General features: G+C 44.1%; 1 protein-coding gene across 1 annotated transcript; it reads left to right on the plus strand.

The window, feature by feature from the left end:
* LOC8085394 (uncharacterized serine-rich protein C215.13) lies at positions 10,120–14,869 on the plus strand. Its single transcript, XM_002456496.2, has 5 exons — positions 10,120–10,434; positions 10,536–10,629; positions 11,861–11,981; positions 12,565–13,650; positions 14,164–14,869. The coding sequence occupies exons 2-5, from the start codon at positions 10,583–10,585 to the stop codon at positions 14,578–14,580; spliced, it is 1,671 nt and encodes a 556-aa protein (XP_002456541.1). The 5' UTR covers positions 10,120–10,434; positions 10,536–10,582; the 3' UTR covers positions 14,581–14,869.

Genomic DNA, 17,140 nt, shown 5'->3' on the forward strand with positions numbered 1-17,140 from the left:
ATTGCGTATTTTGTGGTTATTAAATTAGTTTTTCATAATAATTTATATTAGTATTGTACATAGATTGATGGATATTTTAGTAAATGCTTTATAACAAGGTAACTTAGATACAAACTAAAGCTGTTCCTTCAAATTATCTTTTGAAATGGCATACGTGGGTAATTTAGATACAAACTTAGGTGTTTTTTTTTGCATTGTCTTTTATAATATAAATGTTGATAACTGGGAGGATTATTTTAAATCATATTTTATAATTATAGTGGTGGACAATTTATATGTAATTTTGGGGTTTGTTTTAATAATAGCAGAAGTGGATAATTAAGATGCAAATTTTAGGAGCTACTTCATGTATTGTTTATAATGGCGAAGATAGTATTGTTTGTTTTATAACAAAATGGATGCAGTGGCTATTGTTGATAAAGATGATCAGATTTTACCAAATTAAAGGTCAAATATTTTTAATTATTATGTGAATTTTAGAATTCTTTTAGTGTATCACACGTGAAGGCTCCTTTGGGTACTCTAGACTCTAGTTAGTAACAGTAAGACGGTAAGACTGTAGCAGAGAATGAAAAGAAATCTCTGCTTTGAGCTTCTTAGTACTATTGTACATTGTAGACAACAATGTTCACTGTTGAATTTACTCTGGAGAGGAGTCAAATACCACAATACTTAATCCGTTCTAAATTATAAATGTTTTCCCTTTTCTAGCATTGCTATTATTACATATCTAGACAGAGGATATATCTAAGTGCATAGTAAAAATTGTATATATCTAAAAGACCAAAATATCTTATAATTTGAAGTGGATAGAGTACATAATAAGCAGTCCCAATCACATCTTACCGGACTTCCTGTTACCTGCAACCTGCCTGACCGTTTCAGGCTCCAGCTGTTCATGCATGTCAAGTTGTGGCAATACTACAGGCATTGGCACTGCTGAGTTCGAAATCAGGTTCTTGTTTTTTTTTTTACACTTTTCGTGTACCAGCAAGAAAGCGACTACCGTCATCATCCAGCGTCACTCTCCTCCTCCTTCTATTTTCTTAACTGCAAAGTGAAGCGGTACCCAAGCAATGCAAGCCTAATCCAGAAACGGGTCCCCGTACACATGCGACTTTGACATTTTAGGCCTTGTTTAGTTCACCCTGAAAACCAAAAAGTTTTCAAGATTCCCCGTCACATCGAATCTTGTGGCACATGCATAAAACATTAAATATAGATAAAAATAAAAACTAATTACATAGTTTAGCTGTAAATCACAAAACGAATCTTTTGATCCTAGTTAGACTATGATTGGATAATATTTGTCACAAACAAACAAAAAAACTACAGTACCGAAAACTTTTCGCTTTTCGGAACTAAACAAGGCTAGTCAAGTGCAACCTTACGCCACACAAGTGACAAGGCTCCGTAATCTAGATGGTTTTAATGGAAGAGGAGTTGGTCACCGCACCCAAAAGACGGGTGACGAGGCGAGCAATGGCTTTGTTTAGTTCAACCAAAAACCAAAATCTTTTCAAGATTCCTCGTCACATCGAATTTTACGGCACATGCATAGAGTATTAAATATAAACGAAAATAAAAACTAATTACATAGTTTAACTGTAAATCACGAGATGAATCTTTAAGCCTAGTTACTCTATAATTAGATAATGTTTGTCAAATAAAAACGAAAGTGCTACGGAACTAAACAAGGCCAAAGTCGGCGAGGCTCGCTGCAGTTTTCGCCTGGGTTGAGCGTGACACAATAGCATCAGGAAGTCTGCGACTGTTCGTCTGCTTTCAGGTGTGAACCCGTATCGGCAAGTTGTGTTTCTCTGTTGGCACGGCGCTATTGATCGGTCCAAGATAGCGACACTTCCACGGAGAAAGTTCTACTAGTGATTCTTCGTGGACCATTTGCTAATATAAGAAATTTGAGAGCCTTGAAGCACCCCTGACCGTAAGGCTGGAGGATTAGGAACAGTGTGACAGCACAGTGACGCACAGCTGAGGACTGAGGTTGTCGGCTTCCTGTCTGGTCCTGCGACTCTCCTAAAACATGGGGTGCTTTAGTTGAAACTTTCAGACACAGCTCCAACCGAACTCCTGGAAGAGGCCATGCTAATGATCTTTTGAAATACTCCACCGTACGTCGATCTCGTCCTACTACGGCTAATATGCTAGACGCGCTCCAAGACGGTAGCCTGTTTTTTCTTTCTTTGGAGCCATTAAATCGCCGATTTGACAGCAAATGACGCGGGAGAGGAAAATACCGACCAGCTCACTCAAGTCTTCATCGCCGGTAGTAAATCCATGGTTTAGCACACGATCCGCAGAGAAATTAAAATGGGTACTACGTGTGTGCCCTTGAGCTGCTTACTTTTGATGGTCCAGGTTTGGTTAACTTGCCTCCACCGCTTCTAATCTGAACGCACGCGTTTGTTCCAGCAGGACGCTGATCGATTCCATATGTTTTCACCTGCATCTCTGATTGTCACATCGGTGCGGTGCGTACAACCAACAAGCCAAGCCCTGACTAATCCACCGTGGAAAAAAGGAGGAAGGATTTATATTGGATAACCGGCCCCGAGCTTTTTGGTTGTTCTCTGTAACTCTTTTGGCTTCAGACTCGTCAACGGGCACGCGCGTGGACTGCAGTCTAGTAGAGCTTCTACCTGACGACGCCTAGGAGTACGGACGTATTACGCAACACGTAGATAATCCCATCGGCAAAATGGTGCGGAACTGACGGTAGATGCCGTGCACGCTGCGTGTTTGCCTGGTGGTAGAGTTCAGTTGTTATTATTATTGTTGTTGTTTTTTTCGTTGCTTTCTTTTTTTATGGATATATAAGTTCACAAGGCTTAAGTTTTTTAGGAGTATAAAGGACGGCAAAAGGTTGCCGCAATTTTTATTAGACGAAGAAAAAAATAAAAAAGACAAATGCCAACCTAGTTTTTTTTAATAAAAACTAGGCTAAAATCGTACAAGTGAGGAGAATGTCTCACTCATTTTGCATAACTTTAGTACAACTATCACAACTCACAACTTTGGTCGAATCGACTCAACTAACAACTAAACAACTAACGGCAACTAGGCCAAGGAAATGACCCAACTAAAAACCTCTACTAAGCACTAAGCACCGCAACCCTCAGAGCTCCGAGCACCACCAGCAGACGACAAGAGATCAACAATGGGAAACTAGATAGCCTAGCAAAGCCTTCAAGAAGGAAACGACGCCAAGAGCATCGACAAGCTAGCTCGACGAGTGAAGGTTTTCACCTGCAAATCCAACATAGTAGGAGGAGAAGGTAGAAAATGACGCCTTCAAGAAGGGAAACAATGTCCATAGTCGTCGTCCCAAGCTTTCGCCCTAACCTCATGTAACCTCCACACCACCGCCACCAAAGACCCACACTAAGGAGGAAGGATGCACCAAGGGATCAGCAGTAGCCTCACCCAACCACCACCCCAAGGGATGTGGCCAGGAGAAGCCCACTAGAGATATCGCCCCCACCGAAAGCGGCAAAGTCGGTTTGTAGCATGTAGCTCCGGCCAACTCCGCCATGGGGATCAGCTGTGCCCGAGTGAGGGGGGAAGGAAGATGGCAGGGAAAAGAGGGTCGGGATCAGAAGAAGCCCTAGACACCCGACCCACCAACATCCCAAAACCTGTCGAGCTAACCCCGCATCACACCATGACATGTAAGGTCTTCAGCAGCGCCGCACCGATTTGCCATTGTCTGCACGTCCGCTCCTCGGCCCTAAGACTCTCAACCCTTGTCGGGAAAGGAAGTGAAGGGACACGATGAAAGGGCCCAGGCAACCCCCTCCTGCCGAGCACTTGACCGGAGCTCGGTTTGACACACGGCCCGCCGGAGCCCAGGCACCACTAGATCCAGTCATCACTGTCCAGATTCGTCCATAGGAAAAGAGGGCGGGGAGAGGAGGGCTAGGGGCCTGATGGTGGGTGGCTAGCCATGCGGGCACAACACGCCCCTAACCTGAGATGCACTGACGCATCTCACGTGTGTACATGGACAAATCCGTCTAGCGGGGAACAAGGTTTGCCCGTGAAAGGGCCATATCTAAACTCTCCATCCACCGCCTCAAGAAGGACTAATGACAAGAGAGGGAGAGTGAAGATGGAGAAGAACACTCGGCCGCCGCCCTCCTCACCCTTCGCCGGCTCACTAGCAACGAACTCTAGCGGCGGCCAAGCCAAGGAGGCCGAAGGGAGGGCCCAAAGGCGGTGAGGCAGCGCTTCCTGAGTCGCCCTTAGAGGAGAGAGACACACGAGGGAATGAGGAAATTACTCTTTGTAAGGTTAAGTTGGCCATTAAAGAAAAAGATGCATTGGTTGGATGGATTTATAGGAAATAGCTGGGTTGCATTGCATGTTTTGTGATAGTTTTACACTTTCTCATAGCTCCTTAGACCTTGTATGGAATAGTTGTTAGGAGTACAAAATAATTTGCTGAAGTTTGTTCAAAACTTGTCGTTTTCAATGGCTCAAAAGATTCGTATCGCGAATTACAGGCAAACTGTTGTGTAATTTGTTATTTTTATATATATTTAATATTTTATACATGTATCACAAGATTCGATATGATAAGAAATTTTATAATCTTTTAGAATCTAAACAGGGTCTAAAAGTATTTGACGGAAAAGCAGCTCATAGGGCCGACCCAGCAAATATGCTGTCAGGTCAGCGCCTCATCTGGCGAGCAAAGTCAGCGATGCCATCTCTGTATAGCTCCCACCGTCGGTTGAGGGTGGCGAAAGCAGAAAACGTTCTCGGCCGCACACTGTCCAACTGCTTTCCGGGACAAGTACCAGCTAGTTGTAGCTGTAGGTAATTTCTTTGTAGGTACGGGGCCGTTTATCAGTCCAAGACAGTGACCGCTGGATAAAAAATTAGGAGGCTTAAGAAATCGTTTAAGGTCTTGTTTAGTTCCACCCAAAAACTTAAATTTTTTTAAGATTTTCCGTCACATCGAATCTTTAGACGCATGCATGGAGTATTAGATATAGACAAAAATAAAAACTAATTGAACAGTTTGGTCGAAATTGACGAGACAAATCTTTTGAGCCTAGTTAGTCCATAGTTGGACAATAATTACCACAAACAAAAAAATGCTACAGTGTCGCAAAATTTTTTCCTTCGGAAACTAAACACGGTCTAAGACTTGAGTAGTTCAAGTATTACCAGGGGACAGAGCAGCACCACAGTGACCATGACATACTCTTGTACTATAGAACATTGGGTTTCAATGGAAATATTCAGAAACAACTGCATGAAAATCCTGTAAACATCAGGTCCTAAGCTGCTGCGCATAGGGGACGTGCTCAAACCGTAACCTGATAGGTGTCACACGTGTTTATAGAAGCCATGACTCGCAATCCGACTCCAAACCAGAGTTCAATGGAGAGGAAGAAACAAACAAGAAGCCAAGCCATCATCCATGATCATGAGTACACCCAGCCAGGGTCGTCAGCTCCGAAGCTGCGCTGCGCACGTGTGTGCGCCGCTTCTGGACGGTCAAGTGGTTTGGTTAACTTCTCTTAACTGCCTCACAATCTTCATGGAAAAAGAAAATACATTATTAGCTGCAAAGCTGCTTCCATGACGAACAAATAGATTACTTTTTATCTTAAATTATTAGAGTCTAGAGAGGCCGATGGTGGCAAAGATGAATCTAAACGTATGCGCTGTCCCTGCACGAGTTAGGATTCCATTTTCATCCAGGGACCGCCCACGGCAGTGTCTCGGATTGGTCCGGGCGACCCCAACAATCCAACGCGCCCGGACTAAGGCCTTGTCCAAAAACCTAAAACTTTACAAAATTTCCCGTCACATCGAATCTTGCGGCACATGCATGAAGTATTAAATATAGATAAAAAGAAAAACTAATTGCACAGTTTATCTATAAATCACGAGACGAATCTTTTAAGCCTAATTACTCCATAATTAGACAATATTTGTCAAATAAAAACGAAAATACTACCGTGTCAAAATCCCAAAACTTTTTGCATCTAAACGAGGCCTAATCCACCGGAAGAAAGAAGGATCAACGGAGAACCATAAGCTATGCTGCTGCTTCGTTGCATTGGGTGGCTTCAGATTCACCCAAGGAGCACGCGTGTTGACTGCAGTGCTGCAGACGGTCGGGAGCTTCTCGCCGACGGCGCCTCAAGTACGGACCTCGCCGTCAGACAGACACGCAGATTAATTAGGCCTTGTTTAGTTATTAATTTTTTTTGTTTTGGTACACTGTAGCATTTTCGTTTTTAGGCCTTGTTTAGATTCAAAAACTTTTTGAATTTTGATACTGTAGCACTTTCGTTTTTATTTGACAAACATTATCCAATCATGGAGCAACTAGGCTTAAAAGATTCGTCTCGTGATTTACAGTTAAACTGTGCAATTAGTTATCTTTTTTATCTATATTTAATATTCCATGCATGTGCCGCAAGATTCGATGTGATGGAGAATCTTGTAAAGTTTTGGGTTTTTAGGTGTATCTAAACAAGCCCTTATTTGATAAATATTATCAAATCATGGACTAACTAGGTTCAAAAGATTCATCTTCTGATTTTTTGTTTTGTTTTCATCTATATTTAATGCTCCATGCATATGTTGCAAAATTCGATGTGACGGAGAATCTTGAGAATTTTTTGCCTACTTTTTGAAAACTAAACAAGGCCTTAATGACGACTAATCTTCCCATCGCAATGTAGTAATAAAGGGCTCATTTGGGAATCGAAGGTAAGGAACAAAACAAAGGAGGATTGTGGTTTACTCAACTTTTCAGCTTTCACGGCACCGGTGGATCTCGATGGCGATGTTCTCTGCATTATCCGATGCTGATAGAGCGCAGCAGTGGAGTAGAATCCTCAATGGAATCAAGCAAGGCAGCAGCAGGTTCACACACAAAAGGGAGAAGAATATGATTCAGCAAAGGGAACGGTAGCTTTCGGTGGAGATTTAGCAGCACAGATTTTCAGGTACTTCGACTAAACAGCAAGGCACAGGACTTATCGTACGAAGCTGACAGTAACATGCCGTCTAAAAAAAAAGACGTTGGCAGGAACAGGTGAGTGATCGGGGGTCTAGGTGAACAGAGGGGCTAGAAATCCGGCCCAAATGCTGTTCCAACATCCGAACAGGCCTCCAGAAGGAAAACATACATTCAAGTTTCAGATGGACTTTGGACAGGGTTTGGGCCCTGGACTGAACATGGTGCTAAGAAGCACTTCATTCGGTTGCAATTTACGACAGAGAACTGCACAAACATTTTGGATAGAGTTTGGTCCTTGGACTGAACATGGTGCTAAGAAGCACTTATTCTGAACATGGTCCTTGGACTGAACTTGGCTTGTTCGTCGGCTGCCGTTAGTATTCAGTACTCCCAACAAAGCAAATTGCAAGTGACTTCCCTCAACAATTTGGGCTGGAGAACTGTATGGCTTTCAAGGAAACTTATGCTTGGAGAGACTTGGAACCTGCCTGCCTGCCTGCCTCTCTGTCTGTTACCCTAAGACGACCAGTTGATGAACAATGACAGGAACAATGCAGATAGTAAGATGTAAATCAGGATGAGTCGGACGCGAACGTAAGCAATGTGAGCTGTGAGGTGGTGATCTGCTTGGCCGCAGCGCTCAACCTGGGACTTGCTGGTCTTTCTTCCATCACGGTGACGACGGAGGCAACCATCAACCCACGCGCTATGCTTGGAGCATGAGCGTCAGCTGTTTGCGGAAATGCTTGCGCGGCCAGGCCACGGTGTTTACCGTCTCGCCGGCGCGCCCTCTTGATCCCACATTCCCACGACGACGTTCGGCGCCGTCGGATGAGCATGGGCACTAGGCACGGGTCGCACGGCAGTCTCCACTCCACTCGAATGGACGCTGGGAAAGCCCTGACGCGTTCGCGGCCAAGGCAGTGAGAAGAAGAAAATAAATTTCCTCCCGCACAACGCAAAAGGCTCTGCTCCTGCGTTTGATCGATCGGCTCTCAGTTGATCGTTCCCTAGTTGCATGCATGCTCCTGAGTCCTGACGCGATAAGGAACGAGGTGCAATGCATGGCGCCACGCATGTGGCATGTGCCGCCGCAAATCATGCCCCCTACAGTAACAGCCCTGCCCTATTTCGTCCATGGCAAGTTGGGCAACACTCACGAGACGCGGCTGATGCTAGTAAATGAGAGTTGGCATGCTCGGATCGGACGGGCCTCTGGCTGCCCTCGTCCCTCATCAATGGCGCGGGCCGCGGGCGTTCTCCTGTCCGCGTCCCCGGTCCCTCGTGACAGGGCAGCTGACCAGCTGTGCCGATCAGGCGACCGCGATCACCACACCACCGCTCAACTAAACCGTGCGTATCCGCCGACCTAAAGCCTATTTATCTAATTTATAAATCGTATTTTTCTGTCAGTCAATTATTCAGCAAATAGCATTTTCAGCAAGGGTACGTGTCAGGCAGCCCGTATCATCCGTGTCCTGGTACCTGGTACTAGGATCTTGGAGGAGGTCAGCTGCGGTGCGTGTACGTCGGTACCGATCGAGATCGAGTTATATCCGCTGACACGATCCATTCACCGATTCACGGCGTGCGGGCGGGCGTACCGTGTACGTAAGCACTAGTACTACGGGTACGGGCATACGTGATCTTGAAGCTTCATGGTGTGGCGTGGTTAGGCCTTGTTTAGTTCGCAAAAGTTTTGGTTTTTTGGCTACTGTAGCACTTTTGTTTTTATTTGATAAATATTGTCTAATCACAGAGTAACTAGGCTCAAAAGATTCATCTCATAAATTATAGGTAAATTGTGCAATTGGTTTTTATTTTCGTCTATATTTAATGCTCAATGCATGCGACTAAAGATTCGATGTGACGGATAATCTTGAAAATTTTTACGAACTAAACAAGGCCTTAATTTTCTCGTACGCATTTTGGGCTTTTCTGCGCATAGTAAGGCCAGGTTCAATAAAATTTTATTAAAGTTTCATATAGATGAAATATGTTGATGTGACACTGTATTAAAGAAAAAAGAGATGATAAAAGTTTTATGAAAATAGAGAAAGTTACATAAGAATAAAACTTATCTACACTGTTTTCAAAATATAGGTCATAAGACTCCCGCTAAAGATGACCTAATACACCTTTGCAGCATACTGATTTCAGTGTTACAGAGATAGGGGAAAAAACGTCAATTGTACGTGAGATAATTTATGCTGAGATGCAGTATGCATGTTTCATAGCTCTTGGTTCAGATTCAGACCAAGTTCCGAATCTTTGGCCTTGTTTACTTCCACCCAAAATCTAAAAACTTTTCAAGATTTCCTGTCACATCGAATCTTTAGACGCATACATGAAGTATTAAATATAAACAAAATTAAAAACTAATTACACAGTTTGGTCGAAATTTACGAGACGAATCCTTTGAGCCTAATTAGTCCATGATTGAACAATAATTACCACAAACAAACGAAAGTGCTACAGTGTACCGAAAAAATTTCGGCAAGAAACTAAACAAGGCCTTTGTAAGTTGTAACATGCATTCTGAAAATCCCTTGGCAGCCTGTAGAGCATGTTCTTGAAAAAAAATCGTTGGCAGGCAGCCATTGACGAAAGAAAATTACAATATGCACAACAAAGGTAAAGGCCCTAGATAATTAGCGGAGCATGTTTATATTTGACTTTTTGAAGATGAAGAGCATATTTGACTATTAGCATCGCCGCCAGAGCTTGCAGCCTGTTGCGCCCCCCCTGACACCGGTTAAAGAATGGCTCGCGCTCTGAGACCGGTGAACCACCATCAACATCCTCATCTGCCATCCATCCTTGACCACCATGGATAGCGACTGACCTGTGGGGCTGAAGCTAAAATCCCTTGCCCACCTGTCAGCGTGTGATCCATTAAATTAACCCCCAAGGACACCTGGGCAGGCTTGGGCGCTTGGCCTTCGTCCGTTCAAAAGACTCCGCCGACTCACGCAGGCCAGCACGAATCAAACTCACTGACAACTGGGATCAGGCGTTTACTGGGCCCACACGTGATAAAAAATAATCACCAGGGTCCAGTACTTACCGCCCCGCGATTCGAAAAATCAAACGGAGGAAAGAGAAGACTCGAGAGAGAGAGAGAGAGAGAGAGAGAGAGAGAGGGTTAAACCGCGGAACAAAGCACACGCATCCATCCCTGCCCCGTCCGTCTCCCGTCGCACTCGCAGGCAGTCGCCCTCGCCTCTGCGGTCTCAAACCCGCGCACACGCGCCGCGAGCGAGGGCCAGGACCAGGAGGGCACGGAAGTGGGAGCCCGCAGCTTCTTGTCGGCGCGGGGCGGGGGGTTGAGGCGAGCCACTCCCCTTCCGCCGATTCGACTCCCTCGGGTCCCGGGCCGTCGTCTCCGGCGGCCGCACCGACGGATCCTCTCTCGCCGAATCGCCCGGGTGAGTTTGAGACAGTAACGGCAACCGCTGAGTTCTACCGTTTGCGTGTGAGTTTACAAAGTGGTGGTTTTATTTATTACTATTAATTAACCCTTTTGCAGTTGCGGGAGTGATCTAGTGGTTTTTTTGGTCTGCGGCGGGGGTCGAGATGGAGGACTTGCTGAACACGGAGATCGGGAAGAACGACTATGACTGGTGATTTGAATGATTCCTCTCGTTTTGTGGCGATCTGATTTCCTAATTTGGGCATGGTTTAGCGCTGCGTGCAATTGGTTAATCGTTTGAATATAGTTACTCTGAACTTAGTGAAAATGGTTGGCAATGTGGTGCTCTCAAGCAGTTTCGAGAGTTGGCTTGGTACCTTCAGGACTAATTTGTACAGATTGTACTTGTTTTCTTCAGGGGTTTTGCTGCCCAAATCATGTTTGGGGTTTTGGGGAGTAGTGGTTGCGATTGCTTGTGGGCATTATCGGACAAGGTTGGCCTGCCTCTGCCTGGTAGGGACCTTTTTTAGATTAGCTGCTGAATTAGTTGTGCTGAGAGCAGATAGAATCGTGCAACTTGATGGTCGTATATGTGGGTTCCTTCCATGAATAGCAATAAGCAAATATCTGGACATCATGTACATATAGTATTTTTTAGAAAGGGGAAGTAATCAAATAAAAAGAGTAAATGGCAATTCCTATTTCAGAATGTCTTCAGCCATCTCACATCAGGGTGACTCTATTATTGTTTAAGTGAAACACTTTACCCATGTATCTCTGAACTTCCGAAGATGCACCGACCAAATTTATGGGTTGACTTATTGTTTCAACACAAGTGTTGAAAGATTTACTGCTTTCATGCAACCATCCAATCATTTCTATTTCCCTTATCTAATATGGTAGCTTCACCGGTATTAGGAAGCGTTACAGTGATAATGGGCTGAAGCCATGGGTGAACGCTGTTCTGCGGTAGTTTGCTGATGAGGTTGGCTTGTGGCAGCTGGCCGGGTCAATAGCGTTAAACACTTTTCTAGCATGAGGTCCTTTCTTGGTCGTAGCCTCAACTTTTTCCATGGCTTATGTGCAACATAGACTAATGTATGCTGTATAACAGCTTGTAACTGAATTATTTTTTCTTATCCTGATATAATGACCCACAATTCTCATGCGTATTTGCCCAAAAAAAACCTTCCAAATAATGAGGCACGATAAACATCTACTTACAACAATGTTGATTTCGATGCCATTTGATGGATTGTTGTGTTGCTGGCTTGTTGCTTTGCTAGTCAAGATGTATGAGTTGGCTTCCCTTTGTGCTTGAACCTCGTCATTTGTCATCTAAAGATTTCTGATATTTGCTGTGCGGGATCATGTGGCATATGTGCACAATTGACTACATATCTTGTCCTGATCTTATCTAACATCTGTAATGCATTCCTCAGGCTTCTGACGCCCCCTGGAACTCCCCGTGTTCCTGCATTAGATGCTGCTGAGAAAGCCCCACCCTCAACTGTGACTAAACGTACTGTTAACAGATCATCCTCGACAACTAGAGCATCTAGGGTCGGTAAAAAAATGCTATTATTGAATGCATGTATGTTTTTACATGCAACATGTTTCTTGATTCTTTGTATATGCAGTGTCACGATATTTTGTGAAGACTGTATGTTTTATGGCTCATTATCAGTGGCATCTGAATTCACTGAGGCCATATTGATGATTTACATACATAAGGAATTACAAAGTACTGCTGCATTCAAGTTGCATGCATCAACCTGTGGTTCATCTATTGGTCTATATATGTTTGTCACATAGTTGCAAGTTGCGATGATCATTTATCCATGCTTTATGGAACCTGCAACTGAAAAGATAGGAATTTCAACCACCGATTTCATAGTTTATAGTAAATTCAAGAGCAATTTGTGCCTAGTTTCAAGAAGTAGCTTGAATCATTTTAATCTTCTAGACTAGTAGAATCATTGTGAAAATCTATTATTGTGTAGTTTTGAGTTGCAAACTTGATAATGATACCTTCTTCAGCCTAACTGCGGGGCCATACTTAGATAACTTGCTCTCTGCTACTTATATCATGGTGGATCATGATCATGATTGTAGTTAACATAGCTGTATGATACGTTTGTTGCAGCTTTCCACTTCTGAGACAGAGAATGGGCACTCGACATTTCCCACTAGGCCAGCACGGAGTATATCTGTCTCCCGCCGGGCAGTTCAATCTACACCAATGTCTAGCAACAGCAGGTCATCAGTCCTCAGTGCAAACATTTCCTCTGTTAGTTCAAGACCTACAACCCCAAGCAAGCGGACTGCCACTCTTACTGCATCAAAGGCATCTGTTCTATCGTCACGTCCAGTGCCAACACGGTCCTCTACACCTGTCAAAGCCCGTCTGTCTACACCAACTAATACTCGTCCATCCACTCCAGTGAAAAACCGTCCTTCTGTGTCCAACTCTATGACCAACTCTGTTGTTCCCAAGAACATGTCAGCACAAAGCTCAAGATCATCAACTCCAACCTCTCGGTCTCGAACCTTGTCCAGTTCATCTTCAAGCAGTACAAGTGCAGTGAGTCGTCCCAGCTCATCCTCTGGTAAAGTTCCTGCAATAAGTCGTACCAGTTCTTCATCAAGTACAGTTCCGTCAGTGAGCCGTTCTAGCTCTCGGTCATCCACACCCACTCGTCAGCCTGTCATGCGTTCATCAACACCATCTGCTGGGCGGATTTCTGGCAGCAATAACATGATATCTAATGGCAGACCCTTAGCAAGCAGTGGTCGGAGTTCAGCACCTTCATCAGCACCATCATCTCGTCCAAGTTCCCCAAATACACGGACACGAGCTCCAGTTCGCCCACTAGATATTCCAGATTTTCCAAGTGACACTCCACCGAACTTAAGGACTAAACTGCCAGAACGACCACTCTCTACTGGTAGAGTACGGCCAGGTATTACTTCAGGTGTCCGGTCAACCCCAAATGCTGAACCAGTCCTCTCAGCTCCTGTAAAAAAGATGTCTGTGCCTGCTATCACTCGAAGTAAGTTCTCAGATATACAATCAAAGACATCTCTTACCAATGGTCACCAAAGTAGGCCGAGTGAAAGATCTCTTTTGGATGGTCAAACAACTAGAACCTCGCGGTCTGTCACAGCTGCAGACAATGGATTCGGCAGGACAATATCGAGGAAGTCACTTGACATGGCTATCAGGCACATGGTATGTTCACCCCTCATATTTACATTGAATTGAACAAGGTCTTATGTTTTTCTACCTCTCTGTGATAGTGCCATCGCATTCTGATAGTTTTCTTTCAAGAAAAAAGACATAAGAGTTTCTGCCATTTTTGTCTGAAAAAGAGAGTTGGTTTCATCTGTATGCAGGAAAGATTATAACAGCCGTCATGTTACTGTATGAAAGTAATTTCATAGATGCAAATTTAAAATACTCCCTCCCTCCTTTTATATTTGACGATGGTTAGATGGGGGAGTAGTAAACTTGAATGTTTTAAATAATCTGGTATGTTTAGAAGAACCTAGAGTACCACTTAGTTCTTTTTGGGAGAACACAAATAGGTGAGTTTTACCTCTTGGATCGCCAGTTGGCAACATTCTCTCTTGTTAATTCAAATTTCATAACTGCTCTTTTTGGTGGGTTACTTGTGATTTTACCATTTTATAAGTAGCATAGGTTTTCGTTTTGAGAAGAAACTAAATGGCTTATTTATCATAGGACATTCGACAAAATTTGGGTGGCATCCGTGGTACATCTCTATTTCCTCATAGCATTCGTTCTACTACTACCAAGGGCCGACCAGCTCGAACCTCAGATCCAGGCCATTCCGTCTCAAATGGTGACCGATACTTCACAGATAATGGCAGCAGCAATGGACACTTCTCTGGAGATTCTAGTGGTGCTCTTTCACATAATGGTGGGAGCTCAATTGGTTCCCCTGATAGGGAAACCTTTGGAACAAAAGAGGTTCTGAGTGAACTGGATATATATGCCAATTCACGATATGAGGCGATGTTACTGAAGGAGGACACCAATAACATGAGTTGGTTGCACAATGTGGACGACAAGTCTGACCAGAGCCCAGTGTTTGATCATAGGTTCGAGCCGCTCCCTGAGCCATTCGGTCCGCTATGAACTCTTTATACTATGCATAAAGATTCCACTCATTGTGTTGTTCATCACTTGTTATTGAGTTGAAGGTTTTATGCCGTCTCTCTTTCTGTTTGATCGCCCACCTCCCCCATCTTTTTATAGATATATGCTAGAACAGATAAAGATCGTGGGGTTTGCACTTTCTCTTTAATAGCTGAAGTCTTGATTCCGAGTGACTTGTGCTGGAAATCCAATGTGCGGGAATAATATATATACTCAATTCCCATCCTTGTCTATCATTTTGATAAATGTTTAAAGTTTCAACTGTTTACCGTTGGATGATGTGGGTCATAAAACCACTTTGTTTTCCCAGTTCCCCCCATGCGTTGATTTCTAATTTGAACTGAACCCGGTCGTGTTACACAAACATGTTCGAGTTTAAAGCCGAGCTGACATGCTTGTCTGGGACAACCTTTGCTGGAAATCGAGTGAACTCGACAGGTGGTCCCTGTGCAATTCAAGTGGAATATTGTGCAGCCGGTTGGCCTATTAAACTCCACTAGTCGCAAGCGAATTGTGAATTTGTGATAGTGGCTCAACCACTCTGAAGAACAATCATTCTAGGTGAAATAGCCTGAGCTAGAGCAGGTCCCCGAATCGGTGGTTCTTTTATTTGCCCTAGGTAAAGTTTTGCCACGAGGCTCTTCTCTTTGGAGTTTACCTGTCCGTCCGTAGTCGTCAACCTTGTGTTAAATCAATCGCTTTTGTTATATAATCATCTGCTTAATTTCTTCGTATGGGTATGCTCCAGCATCTACTAAATTTTTGTTTTGGCTCGCGAGTCTATCCACCCGCATCCAGGCTGCTGAAAAAGACAGTAGCGGCGAAGGGATGTGAACATAAATTGTTTTTGGACCAATCCGTACATGCTACTGCCAAATCGATAGTATATGTAAAATGTAGCCATGCATGGTACTGTGGATCTGTAGGATATACATAAATTTAACCACCAATCGATGGACCACGAGATGCATCCATTCCGCTGTCATGTATTAGCATGAATGACCTGTCGCCTTCTCTTGTTTATATAGCAGTGAAACGTGCTGGAGTAAATCTGAAGATCCAGTAATTCAGATACGTCACGCAGGCAGAAATTGCTAGAGTCAACCAGCAGCCGCGGTCCTTCACTCCAAATTTTCATATTGATTTTGTGACCGGCATTTCGCAGCACAAGTTTCTCTTCCATCTTTTCAGGCCCGTTGGAACTTGGATGCTTTGCTTGAAGTAGTAGAGCGTGGGTTGCTGATCTAGGACGTTGGCCATAAAAATTTGTGTTGCGTTGTTCTCACGGTCCACCAACTGCACCTACAATTGGTATCCGTTGACAGGAAATTAATCAATGTGCCGGAGTACCTTCCGTTCATGTTGTAATAATACATACTGCCCGCTCTGCTCGCTCCAGCTCCACAGCTGTAGCGTATTGTAGCGTACGCAGTACAGCACTGTAGCTTGACTGATCCTTCGTCCTCTAGGCATGTTTGGTATTGGAAGGCGTCATGCCAGTTGCGGCCACGGCGAAGACGTGGTGGACGAATGATCCGCCAAATACATACTTGGCACTTGGCACACAGCCGGTGGCAAGCAAAACAAACTATTGGACTTGGATCCAAAACGAGCGTCTTCAAGAGTTATGTATTTAGACTTTGTATTTACTAATTTGCAAAAAAAAATTTAAAATGTGCTATCCAATGGTTTTGCATTTACACTTTGCAATTTGCATAACTTGACATTTAGAGGTCTAGACTTGGCATATATGCCAAGCCTCCAGGCTTTGCAAATCGTGATCGTCCCCACGCCCGCGCGACTCGGGCTGCATTCCGTCCACCCACGTGACTCCTCCACGTGCGAGCGCCGCCAAGTTTTGCCGCGAAGCTTTACAGCAGAGGATCACGACGAGGCGAGGTTCATAACGGGTGAGGACCAAACGACGCGGCGCGAGGACCTCGACGGGGCGACGGCGGCTGAGCGAGGAATGCCGCGATACGAAGGCGCGCGACGCGCGAAGAATTACCGGCGACGAAGAAAATCGCGCGCCAAGAGAAAAGGGAAAAAAGTGTGGGCTCAAAATTTCCTCAAATGCCAAGTGAAAATGCAAAACCGTTGGAGATCACGCCTTTTTATTCTTACCATTTTTATTTAAAACTTTGTAAACTCCATCAAATACAAAACTAAAAATGCATAACCTTTGAAGATGCTCAACGGACAACTTAGCCTCACGAGGATGGCTACATCAAAATTTATGTGCTCTCCATAATGGACCTTTGGAGATGGCTGTCCACATAAGCTTGCATTGTTCTTTCACCTACAGGTTTTGGTGCCAAGTCTTCTCTTAGAAATAATGCTCTCGTTGTGCTCTCGTTGAGCAATATGACACATCTAAATAATTTGGGACTATTGTGTTTTTATCCTTATTTTGAAGTTTAATTATGATTTTACTCTTGTTTTTGTCACCGTTGAGATTTTACCCATGCTTTATGAAAACGAAGTTTCAGTTTACCCCTATTTCGTGAACAGTAAGTAACAGTGTTAAATGGGCTTAGTA

This window comes from Sorghum bicolor, chromosome 3 (assembly GCF_000003195.3).
Source record: "Sorghum bicolor cultivar BTx623 chromosome 3, Sorghum_bicolor_NCBIv3, whole genome shotgun sequence".
Taxonomy (NCBI): domain Eukaryota; kingdom Viridiplantae; phylum Streptophyta; class Magnoliopsida; order Poales; family Poaceae; genus Sorghum; species Sorghum bicolor.